Source organism: Vicia villosa, linkage group LG3, assembly GCF_029867415.1.
Source record: "Vicia villosa cultivar HV-30 ecotype Madison, WI linkage group LG3, Vvil1.0, whole genome shotgun sequence".
NCBI classification, from domain to species: domain Eukaryota; kingdom Viridiplantae; phylum Streptophyta; class Magnoliopsida; order Fabales; family Fabaceae; genus Vicia; species Vicia villosa.
Genome location: NC_081182.1, coordinates 45,400,535 through 45,428,249, shown reverse-complemented (window position 1 = coordinate 45,428,249; position 27,715 = coordinate 45,400,535). Strand labels below are relative to the sequence as shown.

The following is a 27,715-nucleotide window of genomic DNA, read 5'->3' as shown; positions in this document are numbered from 1 at the left end:
ATTCGACATTTCCCCTTTCCTTTTTTGGAATAAATAAAGATCGGTGGCGACTCTGTTCTTTTTCGAGTGTGTAAACACCTCGAGTATTTTTTAGCGCTACAATATGATGGGAACATTTTGGGGTATGACAGGGAGTATGTGAGTGCACATGCCTACTAGGTGTTTTGCAAGATGCCAAAACTTAGGAAACAATTAGCATTTATGTACATTAAACGGTGTCTCCAAGTCGTTATGTGTGCCCATGCATTAGGGTTCTTAGAATGAATCCAAAACATATTTGAAAAAGATATCATGCATTAAAATGGATTACATTGCATCAAAAATCAGTTTCAGACTTAAAAAATCATTTTTCACTCAAAAAGCAGGTGCATGTCGGCACATACAGGTTACAGGTCAACACATGTACTGTTGTATTGAAGTCTATAGCTTTTGGAACTATATTTCAGGTCAACACATACTGAAGAAACTTTTCTATGTATCAACAGATATGACTTTCAGGGCGACGCAGGTGTTGCAGTTTTAAAGACTGCAACATTCTCTAACTCTATGTCGGCACATAACTTGTTATAGGTCAACACATGCATTAATACAAGTCGACACATGACTTATATATGTCGACACATACTGTAATTTTTCACAAAATTTGCATTCTTTTTCACATTTTTGGATCCCCTTTTTGTCTCCAACTTGCACTACTATAAATACATCATACATGCATCTTTTTAAATCGATGAAACTATAAACATATACTAAGATTTTCCATCATCTTCAACCTCTACGCATACACACAAATAAAGTATAAATAATCATTCATTGTTTGGGTGTTATATAAACTTGGTTGATAACGTTCAATTTAGGTTGGTTATAACTTAAGATTGATTTGAGAATCATAGAGGGTTTCATCGGAAAAAAACTGTAAGGGTTTTTACTCCAAGATCTAGGTGTTGATTTGGGGGTTTTCAACAAGGTTATGCAATTGGATTCAATCGAGTGAAGAGCTTTGAAGAATGGGCGGTTCTTGCAAAGGCGTAGCGTAAGACAGTGAATCAATTGGTAATCTTGGGATACAACAATTCGCAATTTGGATTCGAGCGAGTGAAGCCTTTGAAGAACGATGATTTTTTTCAAAGGACTAGCGCGAGACGGTGAATCAAATGGTGTTTGTTGGGTGACTTCATCAAACTTAGATCAAGGCAAGAAAAGTGTAAGGATCAACATTAAAGATAGAGTTTGTAGGGTTGGATTGCTTGACATCTCTTGTAAAAAAAAATTCATTATGAGATTGATATCTCAATTCCAAATTATAATTAGGGGCGGACGTAGCTGTAGCGAGGACGGTTGGTGAACTGACTAAACAACTCCTCGTATCCTCTCTCTCTATTTTTCTTGCATTTGAATTTTATTATCAAATTGTTAAACATATTGATTGAGCGATTGATTCGTAGTAAATTTTTGGAAATTGTTCTGATAATTGTTGAGTTGTTGATAGTCTTGCAATCACTTTAATTGTAAGAGGAATTAAGTATCAACAAACTTGAAAGAAATTTCTCAAAAATCAATTGTACACCAAGTGTTCAATAATTTGACATTTTATTATTGTATTTAAAGTAGGTTGGAAATTGATTGGCTTGTGAATACTTGTACTATTAATTTGAGAATTCATTAGTTAACTTATTGTCTCATTATTACACCATATACGGTTTCACGTATTCGAGTTCCAATAACTTGTTCGGTTTAGACGACTTTCGATCTAAACGCGAAACTTTCGCTAGCCAAAATTTAAACTCTTTTCAAATACCTCAAAACTTTTAATTTTGAATTTGCGAATCTATTCACCCCCTTTAGATAAGCTCTCCTCGTCTAACAATAGATTCCCTAGGTTGTTTACAATCATTATTATCTTGAAGGGGGCGTGGGAAAGGTTCCCTAGGAATCTATTGTTGCCAATTTTCTTTTGGTCATTCAAGGACATGTTTTTTCTTTGGATAGAGTCAAATGGGATCGAAAGTTTGCTATGAATGGTACTTTATTGGAGTCCTCTACTTATCATACTCTTTGAGAACCTAATATTCTCTTTGAGAGTTTCATTTCTTTAGGTAGTAGGGTGAAGTCTAGGGGTGGTTTTTCTATCAGGATCATTTAGAGGGCGCAAAATGATAGTCTTTTTTGGTTCCTCGACAAATGTGAAGTCTTTTTTGGTTCTTGGACAAATATGAAAGAAGTGGAGGAAAAACATATTTTTTTGGCTTTGAATGGTTTTTGAGTAGATCCTGAGAACTCTTACACCTTTATCTGAATGACTTCAGAGCCCTATTATTTAGACTAACCAATAGCATATCGAGATTATGGTCTAGTTTTGAATGTTTATGACTTTTTGTTCTTTCTTTGATGATCTTTGATTCGTTGATGGTAAATTTGGCTTGAAATTTAGCGTGCTCCTTATTTTTGGCCCTATAGTTTTTTCTTTCATCTGATTTTTTGTTTTTTGTTTTTTGTTTTTCTGCTTTAACTTTTAGTACATCTTGAACTATTTGTTTGTTAATTTGTATTATGTTTGGGTTTTTTATTCTTTATTATTAATCAATCAAAATTAAATTAACTTGAGTTTATATGTAAATTCAGTGTAATAAAATAGAAACAGGTTAAAAATGAGATGAAGAGAAAGATTAAAAATAAAATGAGAGGTAGAAAGATTAAAGAAGTTAGAAAAATATAATGAATTAAAACAACATAAAAAATAGTAGATATTTTCATATAAAAGGGGTGTAATCGAAATATTCTGTGTCAAATTCTAATCCATTTAACGATAGATCCTTTTGGAATAAATGCTGAGAATGGCTTCATAAACAATTGTTTCTTTTGTAAAAATCCGAAATTGCAAAAAAACATTCATAGGCCAAACATTTTGCTGATTTACACACAAATGTACCGGCTTACTCAAAAAAAAAAAAAAAAACACAAATGTACCGTGTCAAACCCAAGTAATAAATGATAAAAAGCAACAAATAAAATCCGACCTACCGGATTCGAACCAGTGACCTAAGGATGACAGCTTGAAATACCAACTACAGTCCTCCGCTCTACCAACTGAGCTAAGGTCGGTTTGTGTTACATAACATGTTATAATAGTATATATTATATGATTTTAATAAAAGAGACATTGAGCATATATTTTGTTTACTCTTATAAGTTACTATATATTTAATATTCTTCTCAATCATTTGTCTTAGGAGGTTTTTTTTTTTTACTTTTATCAAGTCCTTAGTATTTTAAAGTTTTATTTAAGTTGATTGTACTGTTAATTTATACACAACTACAATTAATGGGTGGTTTTTATTTTTGTGGGTTCCAACTCATCTCTGAGCAACTAATTTTAGTGTAAAATAAGTAAACTTAACCCCCTACTAAACATATAATTAGTTGAAATTATATTTGGTGAACATATTTCTTATTTTTATGATACTGAAGAGGCCAAATAATTAAGAAATAAGAAGCTTGATTATATTGCAAGTGAAATTGACTTATGCACTTCTGAAATTGAAATTGACTTATGCACTTCTGAAATTGAAATTGACTTATGCACTTCTGATATTGAAATTGACAAGTATTTTTTTGAAATTCAAGCACAATTCAACATTTTATAGAGTTATTGTTTCCCAATCACTTGTTAATGCTTCCAATGTTTCTTATGTCAAGATTTCATGGGAATCTGAAGCTTATTTTTTTTCTTGATTTTATTTGTTTCCTAGCTTGCAAGTCTTTTTGGGGGTAATTAATTGCCTATAAGAGTCCAAGATTTCAATTTGTTGTCCAGATATCAAGAATCCAAGATCGCAGTTAATACATCCTCAGAACTGAAAACGGGAGAAATGAGTAATAAAGAAAGAAGAAATGTGACATTGTACAAAAAGAAAAGGACAGCTGCCATACATTAAAATATCTTATAAACTCTAAACACAAAATCTGCTTCTAACTTCAGCTGGTGTTCTCCAATTATACGGACAGGTGATATTTTTTTTCCTTCTTTTGGTGATGTGTATGTTACAACAAAAATTCGGTTCAAAGTGGTAAGTAAAAAACAAAAGGAAAAAAAGTTATATTTGTCTATGGAAATAACCCAAAAATTAATGAAAGAATATATTTGAATACCCATATGCTCTCAGCAAAGATAGCATTGAGACATGTATGTTGCTTTAGCACTTTATAACCTATACCTCTCAAATTTTGGAAAAATTGGATGCTGTATAACTATAGACTGTAGTTATGAACTGATATGCGCTTCCATTTTTAGTCATTTGGATCCATTTCCTCATCTTGATCCCAAAGTAGAGTCTGATCGGTTTTGCCACCATTTTTTTCAGACTCAGATTCATCAACAAAATCATTACTTTCATAATCTGGCAGCCCATCATCTTCGGATTTGACCCCTTCTTTCCCTGAACTTGGCTTTTTAGCATGCTGCATCCATTTGGGGCAAATGTCTTCTCCTCCATATAGAAGTTGACCATCTTCACCTCTGACACGATTAGCAACGTTGGCTGAAGCTACTCTACAAGAGCATTCTGGAAGTGGATGTGAAAGGAACATTGCTGGTTTTGACAAGAGAGACTGCCTTATGAGGCCTTCTTCGGACATACTTTTGTTAAGGTGCTCTCGCACTAAAACTGTCCAATTATGTTTTGGATGGTACATATTCTCACGGGTCATATTGAAAAGTTCCGCAACAACTTTCCTGTCAGAAAAGAGGGTAATAGTGTCACAATAAAATGTAAAACTTGGGAAATTTCAATAGAAAAATTACAACTAACCAAAACCACAAACAACAACATGATCTTCAAAGACTTAAAATGCCAAGTCTGAAGTGCAGAAACAGAAGTTCATTTACTGATCACTTCAGAATTCAGATACATGCAATTCTCAAGGCATCAAGACAATCACTAAAAAAATTCCACATTTTAAAAGCAGATATGCATAAAAGTTATCCAGAATACCAAAGATAAGCTCTAGGCTTGTCTGTGACTTGCTACAAGAGGATTGTCTTGTCTAGCATTTGTTTAAATACTGACAGGTATGGATGTCTGAAGCAGGATAGAAGAAAGTTGCAATAACGGTCGCTAGATAAATACTAAGTCAACAGTCAAGACACAACATGGCATCACTGTAAGAAGCATTATTGGTTATTTAAGAAGAGTAGAAGACATAATATGGCCTGTCTTCTCTAGAACATGACCCCTTCCCTACGCCTAGCTCCAGCCCAAAAAGAAAGAGGTCAGGGAATAATGCTATCTTTTATCGTTCACTAAACTTGGTAACTTGGCAAATCTAGTGCCCTACTAGAATAAGGGAATTTGATTACTTTTATGAAACCTTTTTATATCACACTTCCTTAACGAACATCAATAAATTGAGACCAACCCCAAAGAGCATTTACCTGTTCGGTCGGTATGTTCTAGAAGAAGCAGTCTCATACAGACGATGTCCCATGACAAGGCTTGAAAAATCTGGCCATCCACTTTCATCATTGTTAAATCCAGGAAAGAAGGCATCTGCTTCCAAAGAAACAATGTAATCTAGTGCATCCCAAAGTAACCTATGCGCTTTCATTCTCAGATCCATAGGTGAAGGATCGGGTTCTAAAGGGGTCTCATTGATCCAACCATACCATCCTTCTTTTTCATGCTGGTAAATTGGTCTATTTGGAGGTGGAGGAAGAGGTCGAGGCCGAGGACCAGCCCTCTTCCATTCTTCTTTAAGTTCTTTCTCGCTTTTTCCAGGAGGTGACCTAAAAATGTTTTGAGGAAGAGGCGTTTCAGGTCCAACCAAGTCAGACAATTCTTTCTCACTGCACAAGGAAGTGCGATCCAGTGTATTGATAAACATGGACCGCAAAGGAATTAAAACACGTTGACCTCCAAATATTTCAGAGCCAGCAAGGTAAATAATTGTTTTGGAAGGATAACCCATTACTCGCAAGAGAATGCCAACCTGCAAAAGTTAAACAGAATAACAAATGTAATTCCTGTATAGTAAAAATTTAAAATTCCAAAAGACAATCCATATTTATCCACAAAAATGGAAGCAATGTTCCCAAAGGCAACATTACTTCATTTCAATGGTAAAACAGGTCGAGCTCAGGCTAAAATTTTGAATGCACAATTGGGAGGCCATTAGCATCTTAGAGTTGCTCTGCATATATTTCGGGTGCAAAATGATTTTTTTATTTTAAGTTTTAAAATTATTGATCTTTATACCTCAATTTCCAAATTTTACTCAGTCAAAGTTTTTAGGTGTTGTGTGGGGCGAGGCATACTGAAATGGTTGGAGTTATTGCCGTATTGCTAGGATGTCACAAAGGTTGGGCAATGGAATCTGCCTCTTGCACATACAAGGCTAGGATACCTAAAATATATCCGCAACTGTAATGGATTCGATCTTTCCCTAGATCTTCCCATTGCAGGAGCTTGATTTCCCTCAATTTAGGCTAGGATACCTTAATTTGATTTCAATACCTCAATTTCCAAATTTTACTCAAAGTTTTAAAGTGTTAAGTGGGGCGAGGCATAGTTAAATGGTTGGAGTTATTGTCATATGACAAGGAGGTCACAAGGTTGCGCTATGGAATCAGCCTCTGGCAAATACAAAGCTAGGATAACTAAAATATATCTGCAATTGTAATGCATTTGAGTTTTCCCTAAGATCTTCACATTGCAGAAGCTTGATAGCACAAGTTTACCCTTTTAAAGTATTGTTGAGTTCCTAATTTGCATAGTCCAACCACAAAGTTAGCGCATCAAGGGAAGGATGTGCAAAAGTGCACTAGTTTAAAGGTATTAATGTTCCAACTTACACAAAGGAAAGCCAGTGCACAGTCATGTGTTCAAGTTGCGGAAACAATATTTTCCCCTAACCTACTACAGAGTACATACCAATAGTGGGTCCAACCCTTCCTTAGGCTTCATACCATGTGATTTGAGGTCACGGGTCACCTTTGGTTTGATTGAGAAGATCCTAATTATTGTTAATACATCATGGTTGATTAGCACTACTACCCCTGAAACCTTCAATTCTCTCTTTCCCAAAATTATTTCAACTTTATCATATCATTAATTAATTTGTTCATCAAATATTTTAGTTCAATCATATATATAAGCAAATTTATAAGGATAACTCAGAAAATTTATAAGGATAACTCAACTTTTATCACATTTTGGTACAAACAGCATAAAATTGAAAGCAGTTAAGCAAATGCTAAAAGTTCTTCAAATGAGTCAAATACATTTATGCTTTTTATAGAATGATTCACAACTTCTTCTAAATTATGTAAAATTGTAGGTCATAAAATCAAGAGAATAAAGTACATGTACCTGAGTGAAAACATGCAAATTCTAAAATATTATATACAATGGTAACACTTGACATATAAGCTTGGTACCCGTCCAGGAACAGTGTCGAATGGAGTTAGGGTTTACATTGGTCATTGTCTTCGAGTACAAAAGGTTATTTTAAAGAAAAGTTTTAAAAGTGACATCAATTATAACCGAAAACAGGACAAAAACCATGCATCCTACAGGAAAATTTAGCATACCTCTTCAGGCATGAGGGGACATAGACCTTTATCTCTTTGCAAGTGTGAATCCACATTCAAATCCTCGTTAAGAATTTTATCCTTTATCATTTGAGCCCTTCGATGTTGTATCAGTTCAGTGTGTACATCCTAACAAAAAAAAATCTTAACAAAATAAATGAGGGAAAAAAAGGCAGGGCTAAGGATGTACATCGTCTGCCAATTCAAATGTTACAAGTTTCTAATTTACCCATTGCTACTTACAAGAAATCAGAAGTGGTGTACCCCAGAAAGGTTTATGTACAGCAGAAGTAGAACAGTATCTCATTAGCAGTGGTAGGGAAGAGAAACACAACAAACCTGAAAAAGCTCTGCACAACCATTGTAGGCCAAGGTTTCTCTCAGAAGGCCAGGATGATATGCTAAGAAGGGCTGCCCCAATGATCTCAACCTATAAAACAGCATAAATTTCTTTTACATAAAGTCATCAACTCCAGAAAAAGAAAGAGAGGAATTATTTATTTCTTGGCGGACAAATGTGCAGAACAGAGAAAGATCACTCGGCCAAGGGTTTCCCCTTACAACTGATCCATGACTGTTTATTCAATAAAAATAAATCTAAAGGTTTCCTCTATACCCTTATATCTTCCAATTTATTAGGTAACTAATTCCCTCTAACTAACTAGCTAAGTACTCTGACTTTGCCACATTTATTTTCTTTTCTGTCTTAATAAAAGCCCCCCATAACTTCTAACAAACTAATTTTTCATTTTATTATATTGAAATTTCGATAACAGAAACACACTAAATTATGCATTTTAAAGACCCCCTAAAAAAACAGCAGTTCCTAAAAACAAGGAAGTACTCTGTGATAGTAAAGCATGTGCACATCAATTAGTTTACATGAAAGGCTTTCATACTTGTTAACCATACGATGGCCAAGCATTTGAATTTCTGGACGAAATTGAAGGGCCTGGAAAGAAACCCTGCATCTTAGCCTCTGAATCTCTGCCATGGTAGGTGGGAGTACGGACTGCATAAACAAAAAGTGTAAGAATGGAAATTCTAAGGCCTGATTAGTTTCAGAAAATATTTTCTGCTTTCACTTGTAATTACAAATCTGTCAGTTTTTCACTGGTTTTCAGTTTTCAAAGATTTGAACAAAAAATCAAGGCAAAAAAAAAAATAAGCGAATAAAATCCCATATCCACACAAAACAGAAGATCAATGCTTCCTGAAGCAGACAACATCGTCTACGGGATGGTAATTTACAACAATAGCATTAGCTAACAATCTCAGGATACTTAAATACCTGCAGTGCTCCACCATTGGAGATAATTAACCCAATAACCTTGGATTTCTTTAGCTTTGGTAAAAGTTCTTGAATGTAGAAGTTTGGAGAAGCTGAACTTGTGGGCCTAAATGTAGGAAATTCATTCCTTTTTCTCCTTTCCATCAAACTTTCAGGCAGGGTCTTTGCAATAATTACATCGTGTTTTAGATATGTGATGAACTGATCCTCGTCATAAAGATAGGAGAAACTCTTGAACTTTGAGCTGAATAAAATTTTTAAAAACAAGAATAAATATATAAATGCATCACAAAAAGAAATTATTAATAATCCCTCTGCTCCTTAATATAAGAAGAAAAACCAAAAACCTCAAAACCAATGTAATTATTAGTTGTGGTAGCTTTTTGAGTAATTTTACAAATATTCATTCTTGGAAAATTGTGAAGTACTAAATACATCCACTTATATTAATAAGACAAATATTAAATGAAGGCTAGAAAAGTTTATCTCACAATAAATACACTTTAAAAAGCTTGACAATTTCTTATAAATGGGACCAAGAAAACTCCAAAAAAAATTATAATAAGGACTGGAGGTAGTAGCATAAAGCACATTGGCCTGCTAGTGACCGCATAAAACTTCCAGCACATACCTTATTCCTTTTGAGCGAATACTCTCTTGAATTTCTGGAATGATGAGAGTGGCATTTAAAAGCCTAGATATAGCGACCAGATCACAGATCTATAAAATCAAGAAAGGTGTTGTTAATTTGCAAAAGAAATAGGAATGACTTCACAAAAATAAGTGACTTCTTCCCATCAAGTGCATCATACCGATGATCTTATCTTCTCAAATCCACCAAAAACTTTTGCATAGATGAAACCATTGCTCCGGTCCTTTGGATCTGGAAAGGAAAGAAACACAGGCTTGAAGTGGAAAATTTAAAGGATGAAAATGCCACAATGAGGATATATACATAATATTCAATAAGGTTTACTCATTGTTAAAATTTGACAAACGTCAAGATCACCAAATAATAGCCAGCTCAGTTATGTACATTCTTAGTCAAACTAGAGAAAACTCAACAGTTATAGCCAACTAAATGATATGACACAAATCTTTAGTTTGCCACCTTAGTTACACTCGTCAATGAAAAAAACATCTAAATTCGATAATATAATAATAAAAAATTCATTTAAAAATCATTTTAAGTGTGAAAGTAATTTCAATGGAAAAAATAAACTTCCATTTGTCTATGTTTTCAAAGAGTTTCTCCTCTTGTTTATCATTCACATTCAAATAAGAATGAATACTATGAATTGCATGCTAAACATACATGAATACAACATCCGTCTTGAATGTTGTTTAGCGTTATTATACAATATCCATGATTCCATTCAATTTGTAATTCAATACACAAATTAATAGCTTCTGTCAATCATCTCCATGATTGCAAGGAAGCGATATTTTAACAATCTAGAATCTGGTTACTAGGTAATATTTTGGCAATGGTAAAAAAAAATATATGACTTCATTTAAAATGGAACTTATAAGTGTAAAAGAAAACACAAGGCTAATCACCAAGATGTAAAACAGGAACACTTCCACAAAGTTTTATGCCGTAGCCACTATATTACAAGCCAAAAATTGCCCACTTTTGATTGTCAAATAACACATGTCTCCCTAATAAAAAGCTAAGAAACTTAAGTCAAAATTTATTACCAGAATAATTGCTTCTAGCATTGGAACTAGGTTGCAGTGCTTCCAAAGACTTTATGGAGCCCCATAGCTTCTTATTCTTCACAACCTGTAACAATTCAAGCAAATAAGCTCCATCCAAAGATTTGACCACACACAAGCAAGTGATACATGTATATAATAAGAACCAACCTGCCTTCCCAATCCAGGAGAAAAATCAGCAGGAAAACTCGCAATTGCTCTATACGGCACTATATTAACCGTCCACAACTTTGCCAAAGAGAGATGAATGATGATAGACGCCACAGATAAAGTGATTACAGAAAGAACAACCCATTTGATCTTAGTTACGAACGCCATATTGGCTCCGTGACTCTACATCACCAATGCCGAACGGCCGACTTTGATCTTATCTGCAACATCTACAAAAAAACAAATAAAGTTAGAAACAGAATTAGAGTAATCCGTTTTCCGATTATTCATCTACGCAGTGCCAATGGCATATAACAATAGGAAAACTAGGGAATTGAATTGGTATGAGAATAAATAACAACTAATACCTAGGGTTCCTCTGGAAGGGTGCAGTTTTGAGGGTAAAGCACCCAGCCAGCGAGAAGCGTTTGGCGTGTCAGCTGGAAACTCAATCAATTAAGCGATTTTCGATTGGATCTCTATGCGAACGAGATTGTGTTGTTCAGTGTTGTTCCTCCCAGTCCCAGGAATGGGGCAAAGGAGTGTTTGGATTGTGGAAAATGATTATGATTATGATGGATTTGGATGGTGGTGATGGTGTGAATGCGGGTTGTTTTTGGTTGGATCGAAGTTTCAAAATCACGTTTCACGGACGCGGTTGCTTTTGGCTTTCCGGAGGTAAATCACAATCGCAATCACATGGATCTTTTCTTTATTCAACTACACTCTTCCCTCATCGACTTCAATATTCGCACTGCAGTATTGGGAAATGTCGATGGATGAATGAACCGAATCTAAAGCCAATAAGCTTTTTTTTTTTTGTTACAGCGATAAGCATATTTAGGATTTAAAAAAAAAAACATATTTGGAAATTGATTATTTACCTATGATAAATGGTGATAATTTTATTTTTATATTAATGATAATTGAGTACATTATTATATTTATTTTCATTTCAAAAAAATACTATTATTTTTACAACAATCTTAAAGATGATATTATTAAAATTCAAATAGATGTGACTACAACATGTTAATGTGAAGTTGGTATGTTCATCCTTTTTAATTTGATTTTGATGAATACAAAAGATTGTCTTAAAAAAAAAAATCAAAGAAGAAAAAGATTAAATCAAATATTAAGTTTGTGTTAAAATTAAACTTTAATGCTATTTGAATCATAAACAAAGTTACAATATTTAAATCAATGGTTATAGACATTAGATTAGATGCAAAAAGAAAAAGTTTAAAAAATTATTTTATTTTTGATTTTTAAAATGGCAAAAAGTGACATTGTTATTTATGAAATTTTTCTAAGTCCACATTGAGGTAACCAATTAACCATCCTTGGTTTAATAGATTAACGTGCCTTCTAATTGAAGAAATCTTGATTTTTTAAATAGGCTAATTAATCCTAGTAAGGAGGTCAAGTTAATCGATTATCCATTCTAAATTTCACTTCTTTTTGAACGTTAAAAGCAAGGATAATTGGATTGATCGATTAATCCTAAGGGTATGTTTGAATTGATGGAATAGGATGGAATTGAGCGGAATGGAATGGAATAAGTTTATGTTCCATTGTTTGGATCGGTTAAAAACGGATGGAATGGAGTGGTATCGGATGAAATACATTCCATCACTTTCCACCATTTTTTGTACCCTCCGATTTGGACGGAATGAAAAAATTACTCTATTCCATCATGAAGTATCCAAACAATAGAATGACGTATTTATTCCATTCCACCTTGTTCCGCTCTATTCCATCCCGCTCTGCTCCATTCCGCTCCGTTCTTTTTATTGTATCCAAACTAGCCTTAGTCATCTCCAAACATTTGCATAATCATGGCAATTGTTCATAAGAATTTTCCATCAATTTTTTTTGAAAATCAAGAGGTGCATGGTTATCTATAAATAGAAGAATATTTCAAATTCAAATACACTTTTTTCATGAACGTTTTTACTGCTTTTTAAGTTTTTGTATCATTTTAACAAAAAACTTTTTTTTTGCATAATTTTCATTTCAATGTGAAAAAGTTTATAGAAACACTTGAGCATTTAAATCTCTATATTATCTTGATTTGTTCATTGAAGGAGAAGATTAAATTTTCATATATCTAAAAAGCGGAAAACATTCAAAGAAGTTTGTCTACAATATTTTTCATATAAATTGTTGTATATTTGATCAATTGTACGGTGATTCTTTATCTATAATTATTACAGGTTTTTACAAATAGGAAATGTTGTTTTTCTATTTGATGGAAAAGTCTTTTGAATCAGGGCGATTCAAAATCCATCATAATTGTTAGTGTTTGGAAAATAAGGAGTTTATGTACTTCTTGTTATTGTTAGAAGATTATAAGAGAAGTCTTAATAGTAGACTTGTATAAATACCTGACAATATTGAAATCTCTTACGGGGTGTGAGGGGACTGAAGTACTCTTGTTTGGAAAGAGGAACTAAGATATCTCGGTGTTATTTACTCTACTGCACTTTACTTTTTTGTTACTTGTTCATTCACCTGTTCATAATTCTGGAAAATTATAAAAAAAAATCAGAAAAGTGATTGAAATGTCTAAAAATTTGTCAAACCTAGTTCATCCCTCCCCTCCTAGGTTTCACACTCTATACTTAGATTCAGCATCTGAGCCTGTTAAGGTAACTTGCTCTTGAGATCCAAAAGACAGCTTCTGCAAATTCAATTTTTCAAGATAATCGTAGCAATAATAAGCCTCCTTTATTCTGAGGTGAATCTTGTGATTTTTTGGAAGAATGCAAGCACATCTTGAAGCACAAGGAGAAGAAGTTTTGGATGTTGTAGGAAATGGTATGTTCGTTCCCATAAGTGTTGTCAATGGTATTGGTACAACAAAGATGAATCGTTTGTGGATTGATGTTGATAAGGAAAAAATCTATGACAACAAAGTAAAGAATCTACTTCAAGTAGTGTTAAGCATGGATGAATTCCTTCGTATTTTTCAATGCACAACAACGAAGAAAATATGGGATACGTTAGAAATCACTCATGAAGAAACCGTGGAAGTGAAAAGATCAAAATTGAACACATTATCTCAAGAGTATGAAATGTTCAAGATGCAGTGCGAAGAATATATTCTTGACTTGCAAAAAAGATTTTCAAACTTGACAAATCACTTAGCGGCAATTGGTCATAATTTTTTTAATGATAAAATTAATCTTAAAATTCTTAGATTTTTAACCGGGACATGCCAACCGAAAGTGGCGTCAATATCTGAGAAGAAGAGTCTGCCCAAAATGACGTATGTAGCATAAATATGAAAGAATCAAAAAGTCTTGCCTTAAATACTAAAGTAAAAAATCACGAGAGCAATAAGTAAAGTTACATGCTTTGAATGTGGAGAAAAAGGACATGTTAAAATGTGAATGTCCGATACACTTCAAAAGAAGAATAAATTCAAGAGCAAGAAGGACAAAAGGCTAAAGAAAGCATATGTAGTAAGGGATGACAATGAAATAAGTCCCTCTTCACAGGAAGATCATGCAAACAAGGCATTGATAGCATCACATCATTCAAGTGATGAAGAACGTAATGTTAGTGATTCCGAAATAGATGATAGACCTTCATATGATGAATTACAAAATGCTTTTAATGAATTACATAATGAATTTTTTAAACTTTCTAAAAAAAATTTAAAACAAGAAAACTATTTTAAATCTCGAAAGTAGTAAGAAATTAAGGTATTCTTAATGGTGATGAGAGAAGGATCTAACCCAAGAAGACCCAAAGAAAACTAAATACCAAAATACTGTAAGAAATTAAGGTATTCTTAATGGTAATGAGAGAAGGATCTAACCCAAGAAGACCCAAAGAAAACTAAATACCAAAATACTGTTAATTATATGGTAATTCCAAAAGTTTCATTGATGAAATATATTTTGAAGAAGCATAAACTTTAATATCAACTATGACTTCATATTATTATACTTCTTTGAAGATAATTTTTTCTTATCTTAATATCATTTCCTTCATATTATTATACTTCTTTGAATCTTACTCTTTTTCTTTTCTAAAATATCAAAAAGGTGAGAAAAAATGGTAGTTTTTTTTATTGTTTTTCAAGATACAAAAGACAACAAAAGGTGACATTTTTATATGGGAAAACTTTATAAGTCCGAGGTAATCAATTAACACAGCTTGGTATAATCGATTAACCCTCTTTGATTATAATCAATTAACATGGCAACAGATATGGTCTAGACCATTTTGCCAGCGTACACAAGTCAGTTAAAATTATAAGAATATGTATTTCTCATTTTATTTCACTCTATCGAAAACTCATTTTTAAAGAAAATCAAATGATATTTCAATGTTATGCCAATAATCAACCCAATGAGAATCATTTAACTAAGTCAAATATAATTACTTTGGAACATTTTTACACCATATAGGCACAACACAATACACATGACCATTAACTAGCAAGTTTTTTGACATCAACATGTAATGTTTTACCATGTACAAAACAAAGAGACAGTGAGCAAATGATCACCATGTCTCAAGCCAAAACTATCCCTGTTTTAATTGTTCTATTTCAAAGTCAATGTAAAAAGAGGTTATACAATAAGAAAACCAAAATCTAGCATAGTAATGGAATGACACAATACTATATCACAAGTCTTTTCAACATCAATTATTTCAAAACCTTAACTGTTTTTCATATACATTTTATGATCAACATGAAATGAAAGGATGTACTTCTGTGTAGGTTAAATGTATTATTCATATGTGCTCAATAGCCTGACAAATTGCAAGTCATACTATATCTTCTTTTTTTTGACAAATTTCATTGTGTTTTACATTAGAATAGCACATCAGGGTTGAACGGTGACACTTTGTGCCTATTGAACACTTAGTATATATTCAATATAACCAGGAAATAAACATATCATTCAGATATTCAAAAAAATTCACCAAAATTTAACAACAAAATGTGATAGTAGATTGCTAAAACTCACTTGATAAACAATTTATAAAGCAAAACAAGTTTTGGATCCAGCCACACCTTGTAAGAAGGAGTAATCTGGCTACAAGAAACTATAAAGAGAAACCTAATCAAACAAACTAAAGCCCATGTCATCATCACTTTCTTCCTTGGCTTCTTCCTGCAAAAACAACAAAATAAGAAGCTGAATAAGTTCAGTTTGTTCAACACTGATTCAATCAATAAGCAGTGACTTTGCACTACTGACAATGAACTGGATCAGGCTAATATACTAAATAAACTTTCAATCATGGTATGAAAGAGTCAATTAAAACCTAAGAGTACAAGAAGGTTATGCTAAAAAGATAGCTCAATTTTCCAATCTAAATAAAACTAATCAAACTCTCTACTTTATTCAAAAAAAAAAAAAAAAATCAAACTCTCTACTAACTGTTGAGAAATTAAATAGACAATATATTAAAATGTGTATCATAATCAATTTCAATACTATAAGGTTAAGCATCTATCGGTTAAAACCATAATCCCCATTAAGAGCAATAAAATATGTACCTTCTTTGCCTCGACAGGTGCCTCTGCTGCTGCAGCTCCACCAGCGGCGGGTGCGGCTCCTCCGGCTGAAACAACGGCGGCTCCTCCGGCTGCGCCAGCGTTCAAAACAAGATCGTCAACGTTCTTGCTCTGAGCAAGCTTGGCGAATAGGCTTGGCCAGTAGGATTCGACGGTGACATCGGCAGCCTTCAAGATTGTGCTGATCTTCTCCGCCTACAAAAAAGAATAACCGAGAAATGTGAGATCTGGTACGATTTGGGATAATCGAAGAGAAACGGAATTGAAGAGAGATGATAGACTAACGGTGATTGGGATTCCATCGTCGTGGAGAATCAAGGTGGCGTAGATGCAACCCAACTCACCGGAACTCATTGTGGCGTATTGGTTGAATCACGGGTTTGGGCACAGAAAAATGCTAGGGTTTTCGAAGACTCGGCAGCTTGAAAATGTTGCAAAATATGATATATAGTGTTGCGCCACTGAGTTAGGGTTTCTTTGATTTGGATCTTCATTATTTGGGCTTTTGGGAGGTTGGGTTTTTTCACTCAAATAATTTAGGCCCGTCTTACATTTACACCAAATCATCCTTATATAACATTTTATTTTAGAGAAATACTCTTTCCATCTTTATTGAAGCATTTTATGAAAATTTGATTTTTTTTTTTTCATTAGAGTGTATAAAGATGTATCTTCGAACGTATTCAAAATCACGATAAGTTTATCATTTTTTAGTTTCACTAAATTTTGAAAAAAAAAATCCGGTGATGTATCTCTGTATACCGTTTAGGCATGTCCAGAGCAACTCGATCAATGACTCAATATAACAATTGTTTATGTTCCTAGCATATCGCCGACGCTTCAAAATAATGTGACACTTGTTCTCACTCTCGCAATAAAAGAATCTCCTCAACAACGAGAACTACATGATTCGATTGTAATAACTTTGTCGATCATAGATGCACATCATATTCCAACTTCTCAACCGATTGCTCAAGAATATTTCCTTGTTCCCCCGTTCCAACATCAATTTTAGCTTTAACTTCCCCAATATCAACATCAGAATCCTCCCCCACCACAAATTTGATTCTCTAGACCAGAACGACCATATAATCTTCATTAATTCTAAGCCAAACAATGATTATTTTGCACTAACAAACTCATTATGAACATCTACAACCTGGTACGACAATAAAATGTGTGCCTCTTCAACATCAGACACCTCTGCCTCAAAGAGAGTCAATAGAAGATTCCCTCTCAGGTCCTAACTTAGATAGAGGTATTGCAACATAGTTTTCGACCAAGGGACTCCAAACACAAGATGGGGGTGAATTGTGATATTTAGATTTCAAAAAACAATTTAAAACTAAAATGATTAATGATAGAAAATAGAAGAAAACAAAGATGATGCACTGATATAATAGTAAATATAAAAGATAGAGAAATAAGCAGCAGGATAAAAATAAATAACAAAAAAAGACTGGAAATGAAATAGCACGTCGAAGATTTCTCTTGGTTTAACCTAAACCACTTGACCTACTTCAATCCCCAAGAGTTTCCAATTGATATTTACACTAAAAGAATCTTTAGTTTTTTCACATGATCAACCAAATAACCTTACAAAACAACTTGACCTTTTGCACTGGATCAACCCAAATATCTTTCAGAAACAATCATATTATTTTACACAAACTTAGCTCAATAGCCTTAAATAAATATAGCTTTTACATAGACTTAACTCAATAACATTTACCCGACATTTTACAATTTAGCTTGCCTATTACAAAGAGATCATAAGAGAGTTTCACTCTTGAATAAACAATTACATCACAACACCATTACAACACAACTCTCAAATGAAACTTCTCATTCTCTTGGCACTAAGACAAGTCTAGTGGTAAATAACTTTATAAAAGAATAAATAAGGAAAAATACTAGAAAAAATTTGGCTCAAAAAGATAATTATCCACGGGATTCTTAATACGTAAATCGATTAAGCCCGTGTTTTAATCTATTAACTTAACCAAAAAAGGAAACATAGAATTTTAACTTCACTTAATTGATTTCAGGCCTTTTTAATCGATTAAGAGGTGTTCAACTTTGTGTTAATCAGTTATAAGAAAGTTTCAATCGATCAATTTGTGCACTTTGTCTTGCTAATTGATTAAACAAACTTCTTAGTATTTTAAGCACTTGTCCAACTTGGCTTTAAGAAGTTTGGTAAAAAGGATGAGAAGTTTGAAATACTTTTTGTCTGTGTGAGAGAGCTCATTGCCTTAGTACTTTGAGATTTTCTCATGTTTCATTTTCAATTAACCTATAAAAAATAAGATAAAATGATAAGCATATAATCAAAAGAGCTTTCACATTTTTACATCTCCAAGTTCATAACTTCAAGATAACAACTTCACGTCTTCAAGTCTCTTTGCTTGTTTAAACCTCATCTTGCACTTTCAACTATGACTTGAACCATTTGTCTGATGATACTTGAGATACCTCCTTCTTTCTTTATATGTCCTCATCAAGAACCATTTAAAGAGTTTCCATCATAAAAACCATTTGAATATGTTACATGCAATGTACAAAGAACTATACTTAGTCCCTTCTTTATGATGAAAATATGTCTATCAGGGAGGTGCTAAAACAAACAAAAAAAAGATAATAAAATATTTGGAGTATTTAAACCTCCTTCGTAGATAAAGAGAGTATACTTTACTTCCAATGAGAGTATACTTTTTCCTTTAATAGTATACTCTCCCCCTTGACATAAATAAAAAGGCAGTAAAAAGAGGAGGAGAAAAGTAACAAACGCATAGAACATTTATATTGTGTTAGGAAAGAGAATGAGAATAATAAGATTAAACACTTCATTATTTTAATCCATAAATGGTGATTTAAGATTCCTGACCTTTTGTTTAGGAAAAGGTTTTATAAAAAGAAAATTCAGTTAATTAGATAAAGAAACAAACTTAAACACATTCCTCTTTTTCGACATGATCCCCAATGAAATGGTACTCAAGATCAATGTGTTTAGTCCGAGTTGAAGTTCTGGATTTTTAGTTATATTTGTCTCTAGTGCTACCGTGTTTTACCGAGACAGCTCTAGGATTAACTCTATAATCACTTAACTAGTGTTTCATCCAGATAACTTGTGCACAATAACTACCTGCATTGACGTATTTTGCTTCGGTTCTGGTAATGCAACACTTACTTGTTTCTTGCTATGCTTCGATAAAAGCAAATTTCCAAGCAAATAACATGTATAGCTGATACTTTTCTATGCAATTTACAATCAAAGAAATCAAAGTCAGGTTGCCCAACTAAAGTATAATTTGTCCATTTGGGATATCATCAACCCATAAAAGGTGTGCTAGTGAGACACCTGACAATGCATTTTACCACATAGAGGTTTGATTCTTTGGGGTTTTCTTGAAAATGAGCTCACTAACAATCAACAAACATAATATTGGGACAAGATGCAGTAAGATAAAGAAGAAAACATGTCATAACTCAATATTTTCTTTCTTCAACTGATTTTTCTTCTTCGTCTTTATCTAAATATATGAAATATCCATTGGGGTTGAGTTTGGCTTTGGTTTTTCCATGTCAAATATTTTTCATAGCTCTTTAAAATGTTGAGATTGATTAATGAAGGTGCCTTCCTTTGATTGAGGAATTTGTAACCCGAGAAAGTACTAAAGCTCTCCCATCATAGACATTTCATTCTACACATATTAGAAAATTATTGCATAAGGACTAATTAGTAGCACCAAATATAATATAATAAACATATATTTACATAAGTAAAATGTCATGTTTGGTTTTCTTAATAGAAAATATTGTATCAACATTCCCTCTTTGAAAATTGTTTTCAAGCAAAAAAATTGCTTGAAAGTTCATACAAGGCTCAATGGGCTTAATTCAGATTGTATAAATCCTTTTTTATCTTGAACACGTGATTAGAAAAAGAGAAGTTTAGAAACCTAGGAGATTGGTCAACATGCATTTCCTCTTGGACGCATTTGTTCAAAAACACACTATTTACATCCATTTGGAAGAGTTTGAAATTTAAAATGCATAAGAAAGACTGGAAACTTTCTTATAGCTTCTAATCTAGCTACATGGGCATATGTTTGATCAAAATCTATGTAATGATGTTGATATTACCCTTTCGCAACGAGTCTTATTTTATTTTTTTATAAAATTTCAATTTTTCTCAAGCTTGCACTACTACAAAAAACACATTTAACCTCAAGTGCGAAGGCGGTTTAACATCGGTTACACAAATGAGGTAACGAAAGGCGTCATGAAAACTCGCCACTTTCCCTCCAGTTTTTGATTAATCGAGGGGTAAATTTTTCTACACATGGGTTTGATCCCCAACAAATACATTTTTATTATTTTTAAATCAGGATGGCGTGCCCAATATTTGTATTGCACACATACTTGAGATTTCTTACACTTGTATATCTTTGAAATCTCAAGTAATAAGGTCTTTGTTTGTATAGTGCTCTTCGTACCTTTGATCGTATATCAAGTACATGTTGTTGTAAATCCTAAACATTTTCTTTAGAACTTGTAAAGTCTCAGACTGAGTGTTTAAGCAAGGAATCTAACACAGTCAGAACCCAAAATAACTAAATCAAAGGATCTGAACAAGTCAGCACCTAAGACTTCAAAGTCCTAAGATTTAATAATCGAAGGTTCAAATCAGAACAAATACTAAGGTTTATAGGTCAAAGGTTTTGAAGAAACTAAAACCAATGACATATGGACTAAAGGTTCTTAAGGGATCTGAAACAGAAGTCAAGACTCATCCAAGACAAAACTCTTATAAACAAAAAGTATGGATTAAGCCTAGGGATTAGTATTAGGCAAAGGGATAAAACAAGAAAAAACATGTTATAACTAACACAATAGGACCCATAAGAGTACCTAAATCTGAGATTGTGCTTGTTGCAGATATACCTAAAGGGAGAAACAAAAAAGCAATCATGGTACTTGGACAATGGCTGCTCATGACATATGACCGGAGAAATGCGTATGTTCTGAACCCTAACTCTGAAAGAGGAAAGAAGTGTGGGGTTTAGAGGATGGCATAAAGGGAAGATAATTGGTCTACGTAGTATTGGTCATTATCTAATCTCTATCAACAATGTTTGGTTAGTGGATGGACTCAAACATAACCTGGTGAGCAACAGTCAATTTTATGAAAGTGGTTATGATGTTTTATTTCATAAGAACATATGCTCATTCATCAATAAATGTGACAAATATGTCTTATTCAAAGGGAAGAGGAATAGAAATATTTATAAAATAAATCTTTCTGAACTGACTGATAAAAAGGTAGGTTGCCTAATGTCTGTGAATGATGAGAAATGGGTCTGGCGCTAAAGGTTAGGTAATACTAACTCGAGACTAATCTCTAAACTTTGCAAGCAGAAACTTGTTAAAGGGCTTCCAAATCTTGATTATCACTCAGATGCTCTTTGTGGAGCATGTCAAGTAGGAAATGTTTAAAAAAATCTCTTTGAAATCTAAAAATATTGTCTCTACCTCTAAACCCTTATAATTACTTCACATTGTCCTGTTGGGACTACTTTAATCAATGGAAAGAAATATGGTTAAGTCATTGTTGTTGATTATATGAGATGGACTTGGGTTAAATTCCTTAGATTTAAAAATGAATCATATGGAATATTCAACACCTTTTGTACATGAGTACAGTCTGAAAAGGAATTAAAGATTTTAAAAGTCAGAATGATCATGGTGGAGAATTTATAAACGATCCATTTGAAACCTTTTGTGAAAAACATGGAATTATCCACGAGTTCTCCTCTCTTAGAACTCCACAAAAAAATAGAGTTGTAGAGAGAAAGAACATGTCTTTGTAAGAAATGTCCATAACCATGATCCATGAGAAACATATTTTAAAGTACTTATGTGCAAAAGTTGTTAATACTTCATGCTATGTTTAGAACAAAATTTATATCAGACCAATTCTGAACAAAACATCATATGAGTTATTTAAAGGAAGAAAGTCAATCATCATATCTTACTTTCATCTATTTGGTTGTACTTGTTACATTCTAAATAGTAAAGTATATCTAAAGAAATTTGATGTTAAGGCTCAGAAATGTATACTTATAGGATATTCTGAAGGTTCTAAAGCATACATAGTGTATAACTTTAAAACCAGAATGTTTGAGGAGTATATACATGTAAAATGTGATGACAAAGAGTCTGACTATAAAATGTCAGAGTTAGTTGAAAGTTTTGCAGATATATAAGTTTATGAAGAATATTCAAAAGTTGGGCCTTCAGTAGCTAGGAGTTTATAAGTTGAGCCTTAAACAATTCTTTGTCGTCCATTTAAAGGTTATCAATGCTTATGAATCCACCATTAGTGATCCGCGTGAAACCTAAGGGACTCCCATTATATAAGTTCTCTTACAATTTTAGAAATCGAAATGAAACATATGAAACCTAAGGAAACCTGGAAAAGTTATCTTCGATGGATTGCAAGAGCAGAAAATCATATGGGTTCAAGGTTTGTTCTATTAAATTTTTATTTGTACCAAAAATATTTTAGATTTTAGATTTTAATTATCTTACCACTTTTTTCACCATAATCAATTACTTGCAAGATCCGTACATGAAAGAGTTTCCCAGAATATCAAGGAATTGAAGATTCAACATATGATCTTCATGGACAATTAATGTAATATTCTTTGTAAACACTGTAACTAGTTTTATTAAATAAATTTAATATTATGGTAAACATTGTAACGAGATTTATTATAAAAAAACTAATGACCCCTCGGTTTTTATGATAAACTGAGATAAAAAGGACACTAGTTTTTGTAAATAATAAAAGTGTAGAAACTGGGGTTCGAACCCTTGCCATAATAAACCATTACCTCGGTGTTTTAAAAACCGAGGTGTTAAGTCATTACTTTTCATGATGCCCATCGTTACCTCGATTCTTTTGCCGAGGTAAAATGCATTTCGCGTCCGATGTTAGAAGCGTATTTTGTAGTAGTGCATTTCTAGTTCACACCACCGATCCGTTTGTAGGAAGAACAAGAAATTGAGATTGATATATATGTATCATGTGTTACAAAACAAGGGTTGACGTTAACAAAATCACATGTAATCACAATAATTATATTAGTTTAAATCACTATCTAGATATAACCTAATTTTGATTATACGTCTGTACTTCTTAACTGATTTGTTAATACAGTGTTAATCCAAATTTTCTGTTGTTCCTGCTTCTAATAAGGGTTTGGTTTTGTGCATATCCAAATATATCTCTTTTTTTCTATTCATATCATAATTTTGTATTAGTTGTTTTATGCATTTGTTATTATTCAGAAAATTCTATTAGCAACGACAGAAACAATATGTTATTGTGATTGAGGTGATTTTTTCCATTCAATGGTGACTGTAGTTATATTAACCTCAATATCATTGATAATAAGACAATATCTTATAAAAAATATCTATTATGATCATTTATTTTTCAATTGATTAATGTTACTAGTGCTAATAGTTCTATCATAATAATCGCTTAATAATATTTAGCTAGCACAACTGTATCCGTCACTGGCGTGAGTAAGATCTCCCCATAAACCTGTATCAAATAAACTAATGGAAGAATGCTTAAATACGAGTTTCCTTTGATGTAAACTTATGCTAGCAAAACAATTATCAAAACACAATTGATCCAACCTATTTATTTTGTCTTACTCCATTATCTTCCCCTCTATCATGTCTTATATTGTTTAGGTTTCACTTTGATAGTGTCTTCATGTACTCTTATTTTGACAAGGTTGCAATTTTCTAAAGCAAATTCGAATCATATCTTTTCTAATTTCACCTCATTGATGACCTGTATCTATTATGATCCTTGATTATTAGAAATAATTATATTTTATTTCTTGAAAATCACATATTTATATCTCCTTAGTTGAAAAAATACACACCTTTCAAATTCCTACCTTCCAATTCTAAAGGTAAAAATAGTTTTAACTCTTTAATTACATTACTCTTATAGTTTATCGAATTCCTTTAAAGAGTGAACAGTTTATTTTTTTTCCCTCGGTCTAACTTTCTAACATGCTTACGAAGAACAATATGAACACCGCTCTAAACCTTCATCCTCTCCACCCAACACCACCGTGCAAACCCAAATAACTGCTAGTCTTCATCTTTCTCGAAAAAGTTATCAATATTATTCTTCATAAATAAGTTTTAAATTTCTCAACTTAAAACCTTTAAAAAAACAAATTAAAAAATAAGATTGATCATAAAATTCATAGTCAAAATTGATAAACTTTTGTATAAAAAATACAAAAAAATTACATAAAACAAAATTAATTTAAATATTAACTAGACCTGCATTATCTTTTATTTATTTTGTTTTTTTATAAATTAACTATTAGTCAATACCAATAACATATTTACATTAATACATACATATAAAAAAATATTGACGATGAAAACATAAGCTATATACCAACATATTAAACTCATTTAATTAAACTAACACTTCTTATTTGAAATACCCCATTCAACGAAAAAAATTGCTTTTAATTTATTTTTTTTAGTAAATAAAACTTTTATTATCCAAAAACATTCAAGGTACACACAGATCCGTAGATCCAGGTTCTAAAAACATAAAGATAAAACAAAACTCATCTAAATCTCGTGTTACTCACATCTACATGAGATTTTAGCTTTCTATGAGTAAGGCTTCTATTAATCACTCTCTCTTGTATATGAGGAATAATATCACTTCTAGGTGGACTAAGGGTAAAAATAGCAGCATTCCTAGCAGCCCAGATTTGGTAAATGGTTTCAGCCAAAGCAATTTTGAGGACCTCTCTCTTCCACCCCTTCTTATGAGTTTCCTGAATTATCCACCCCTTCTCATGTTCCCAGTGCAATATAGTCCTATTGTAACCAATCCAGCCCATTAAACTATCCCAAATTCTGTTAGAAAAACTGCAACCAAAAACCAGATGGGATAGAGTTTCATCTTGATCACAAAAGCAGCATTTACAATCTTGGATAAAGCCAAACCTCCTTAGCCTATCCTTAGTGGGGAGTCTTCCCATTAGGGTCAGCCAATGAGTAAATCTTGCACGAGGGGAGGCATGGTTTTGGAAGAAGACTCGTTTCCATGGCAAATCCATGTTGTCACCTCTCAGCTCTTTGTATATACTAGCAGCCTTGAATCTTCCATGAAGAACTGCCTTCTGCCACGCATCACCATTATGGATGAGATTCCTACACTTTAATTTACAGTTAAATATCCAAGACCCTGTTTTGCTCACCGGCCATTGGAGAATAGGGACCCCTTTCATAAAGTATGTGTCAAGCCAACGAATCCACAATTTATTTGCTTTCATGTGAATGTTCCACAGCAACTTAAGCATCATCACCTTGTTCCAGGTTTCCAGATCTCGAATATTGAGCCCTCCTGCATTCTTAGGCTCACATAGATTCTCCCAAGCCACATAAGCTTTCCTGCCCTCAGCCTTAGCAGACCACAGGAAGTTTCTGCAAATTGCTTATACTTTCTTGATCACCTTTTTTGGGATTGGAAAGACTTGTAGCCAGTACCCTGAGATGGACATCAAAACACTGTTAACTAATTGCTGTCTTCCAGCATAGCTTAGTAATTTCACTGACCAATGTTGTATCTTTGCAAGCATTTTGTCTATTAATGGTTGGCACTGATTAATAGACAGTTTCCTGCTAGAAATTGGAACCCTCAAGTATTTAAAAGGAAGCTTGCCCTCAGAAAAGCCACTGATCCTAAGGATATCCACCTGCTCCTGCAAAGTAGTTCCACCAAAAAAGACTTTACATTTATCAAGATTTGCCCTAAGGCCAGTTGCTTCTGAAAATTTTGTGAAGTTATTCATCATTTTCTGAACTGAGCATGCATCTCCCATGGCAAAAAGCATTAAATCATCAGCAAAACACACATTAGTAATGTTCAATTTAGAGCATCTTGGGTGGAATTTATATCCAAGAGTCACTTTCAGCTCTGCCATACTCCTATGCTTATACTCCATGATCAACACAAATAAAAGGGGTGAGATAGGATCTCCTTGTCTCAATCCCCTCTTAGCCTTCAAAATCTTACTAGCCTGCCCATTGATAAGATATCTATAGGACACTGTTCTAACAGCTACCATAATCCATTTCACAAACTTTATTGGAAAACTCATCTCATTCATGATCATTTCCAGAGAGTCCTAGTTGACTGTGTCATATGCCTTTTGCAAATCCATCTGGATAGTGCATATAGGGGATATATGCCTTCTGTTATACCCTCTCAGCAACTCATGTGTCATAATAATGTTGTCCTGTATTGTCTTTCCAGGCATAAAGGTTGTTTGGCTATCATGCACAACAAAAGTAATCACTTTACTTAGTCTAGAAGTCAGAATTTTGGAGATTATCTTGTAGATGGTTGAACAACAAGCAATAGGCCTCATCTCCTTCATGGTGTTGGCATTCTTAGACTTAGGAATTAGAGTGACCAAAGCACAATTGGCTGCAACATACAATCTATCATTGGTGAAGAAATCCTGGACAGCTGCAATCACATCTCTCTTCACAATCACCCAGGCAGATTTAAAGAATTTGGCATTAAAGCCATAAGTACCAGGAGCTTTGTTATCCCCTATACCTTTAACTGCATCCACAATTTATTTCTTTGTCACCTCTTGGATTAGACTAAGTTGTTGGCTACTATTCAGTTGGACTCCCTTCCTCAGCACATTGATGTCCCCATGCATACTAGTAGTCACATCTCTGCCAATTAACTGCTCATAAAAGGTAAGAATTTCCTTTTCTAAATCAGCAAACTCCTTCAGTCTGTTGCCATGTTGATCCAGCAGGCTAATTATATTGGTTTGCCTATTTTTTGCTTTCAAATTGGCAAAAAAATAAGCATTATTCTCGTCTCCCAGTTGAATCCATTCAATTTTTGATTTTTGTTGAAGAATCTTCTCCTCCAATTCAGTCTTCCTAACTAGTTCTTCTGTCCAATACTCGACCTCTCTACAATAGTCAATATTCATCAAGTCTGAGCTTAGCATAGTTTGGGCATTGGCTAGATTCTCTCTATACTCTTGAATCTTCTTTACTCCCTCAGTGACTTGTCTGTTTAGCTTTTGCATAGCTGGTTGTAATCTAAAGAGTTTCCTCCATAGCTTGAACATAGGTCTGCCAGATATCTCTTGTTGCCAATTGTTTCTCAGAATTTCCAGATACTCAGGTTTCTCAGTCACACAATTCAGAAATTGGAATCTCCTCTTCTGCCTATTAACCACATTGTGCCTGTCCAGACAAACTTTCAAGGGAGAGTGACATGATATGTGGGGATTTAGCACTTCAATCCTACTCTTAGGGAATTTTGTAAACCACA

The 27,715-nt window shown here is 33.3% G+C and overlaps 3 protein-coding genes and 1 non-coding gene across 4 annotated transcripts; all 4 read right to left on the bottom strand.

Moving 5' to 3' along the window:
- Positions 1-3,011: 3,011 nt before the first annotated feature.
- On the bottom strand, positions 3,012-3,102 carry TRNAY-GUA (transfer RNA tyrosine (anticodon GUA)). The gene is given in 2 exon segments: positions 3,012-3,047; positions 3,066-3,102. It is a non-coding gene; the product is annotated as a tRNA-Tyr (tRNA).
- A 749-nt stretch (positions 3,103-3,851) lies between these two features.
- LOC131661249 (protein EMBRYO SAC DEVELOPMENT ARREST 30-like) lies at positions 3,852-11,563 on the bottom strand. The gene is made up of 11 exons (XM_058930710.1): positions 11,114-11,563; positions 10,746-10,975; positions 10,578-10,662; positions 9,689-9,759; positions 9,508-9,596; positions 8,877-9,120; positions 8,485-8,597; positions 7,925-8,015; positions 7,586-7,714; positions 5,432-5,985; positions 3,852-4,732 (listed from the first exon to the last, which is right to left on the bottom strand). Exons 2-11 carry the CDS (start codon positions 10,911-10,913, stop codon positions 4,288-4,290), a joined length of 1,989 nt encoding a protein of 662 aa, XP_058786693.1. The 5' UTR covers positions 10,914-10,975; positions 11,114-11,563; the 3' UTR covers positions 3,852-4,287.
- Positions 11,564-15,644: 4,081 nt separating this feature from the next.
- Positions 15,645-16,730, bottom strand: LOC131655593 (large ribosomal subunit protein P1-like). The gene is made up of 3 exons (XM_058925434.1): positions 16,573-16,730; positions 16,270-16,482; positions 15,645-15,880 (listed from the first exon to the last, which is right to left on the bottom strand). The coding sequence occupies exons 1-3, from the start codon at positions 16,639-16,641 to the stop codon at positions 15,827-15,829; spliced, it is 336 nt and encodes a 111-aa protein (XP_058781417.1). The 5' UTR covers positions 16,642-16,730; the 3' UTR covers positions 15,645-15,826.
- An 8,235-nt stretch (positions 16,731-24,965) lies between these two features.
- Positions 24,966-26,519, bottom strand: LOC131657981 (uncharacterized). The gene is made up of 2 exons (XM_058927322.1): positions 25,897-26,519; positions 24,966-25,800 (listed from the first exon to the last, which is right to left on the bottom strand). The coding sequence occupies exons 1-2, from the start codon at positions 26,517-26,519 to the stop codon at positions 24,966-24,968; spliced, it is 1,458 nt and encodes a 485-aa protein (XP_058783305.1).
- Between the last annotated feature and the right edge of the window lie 1,196 nt (positions 26,520-27,715).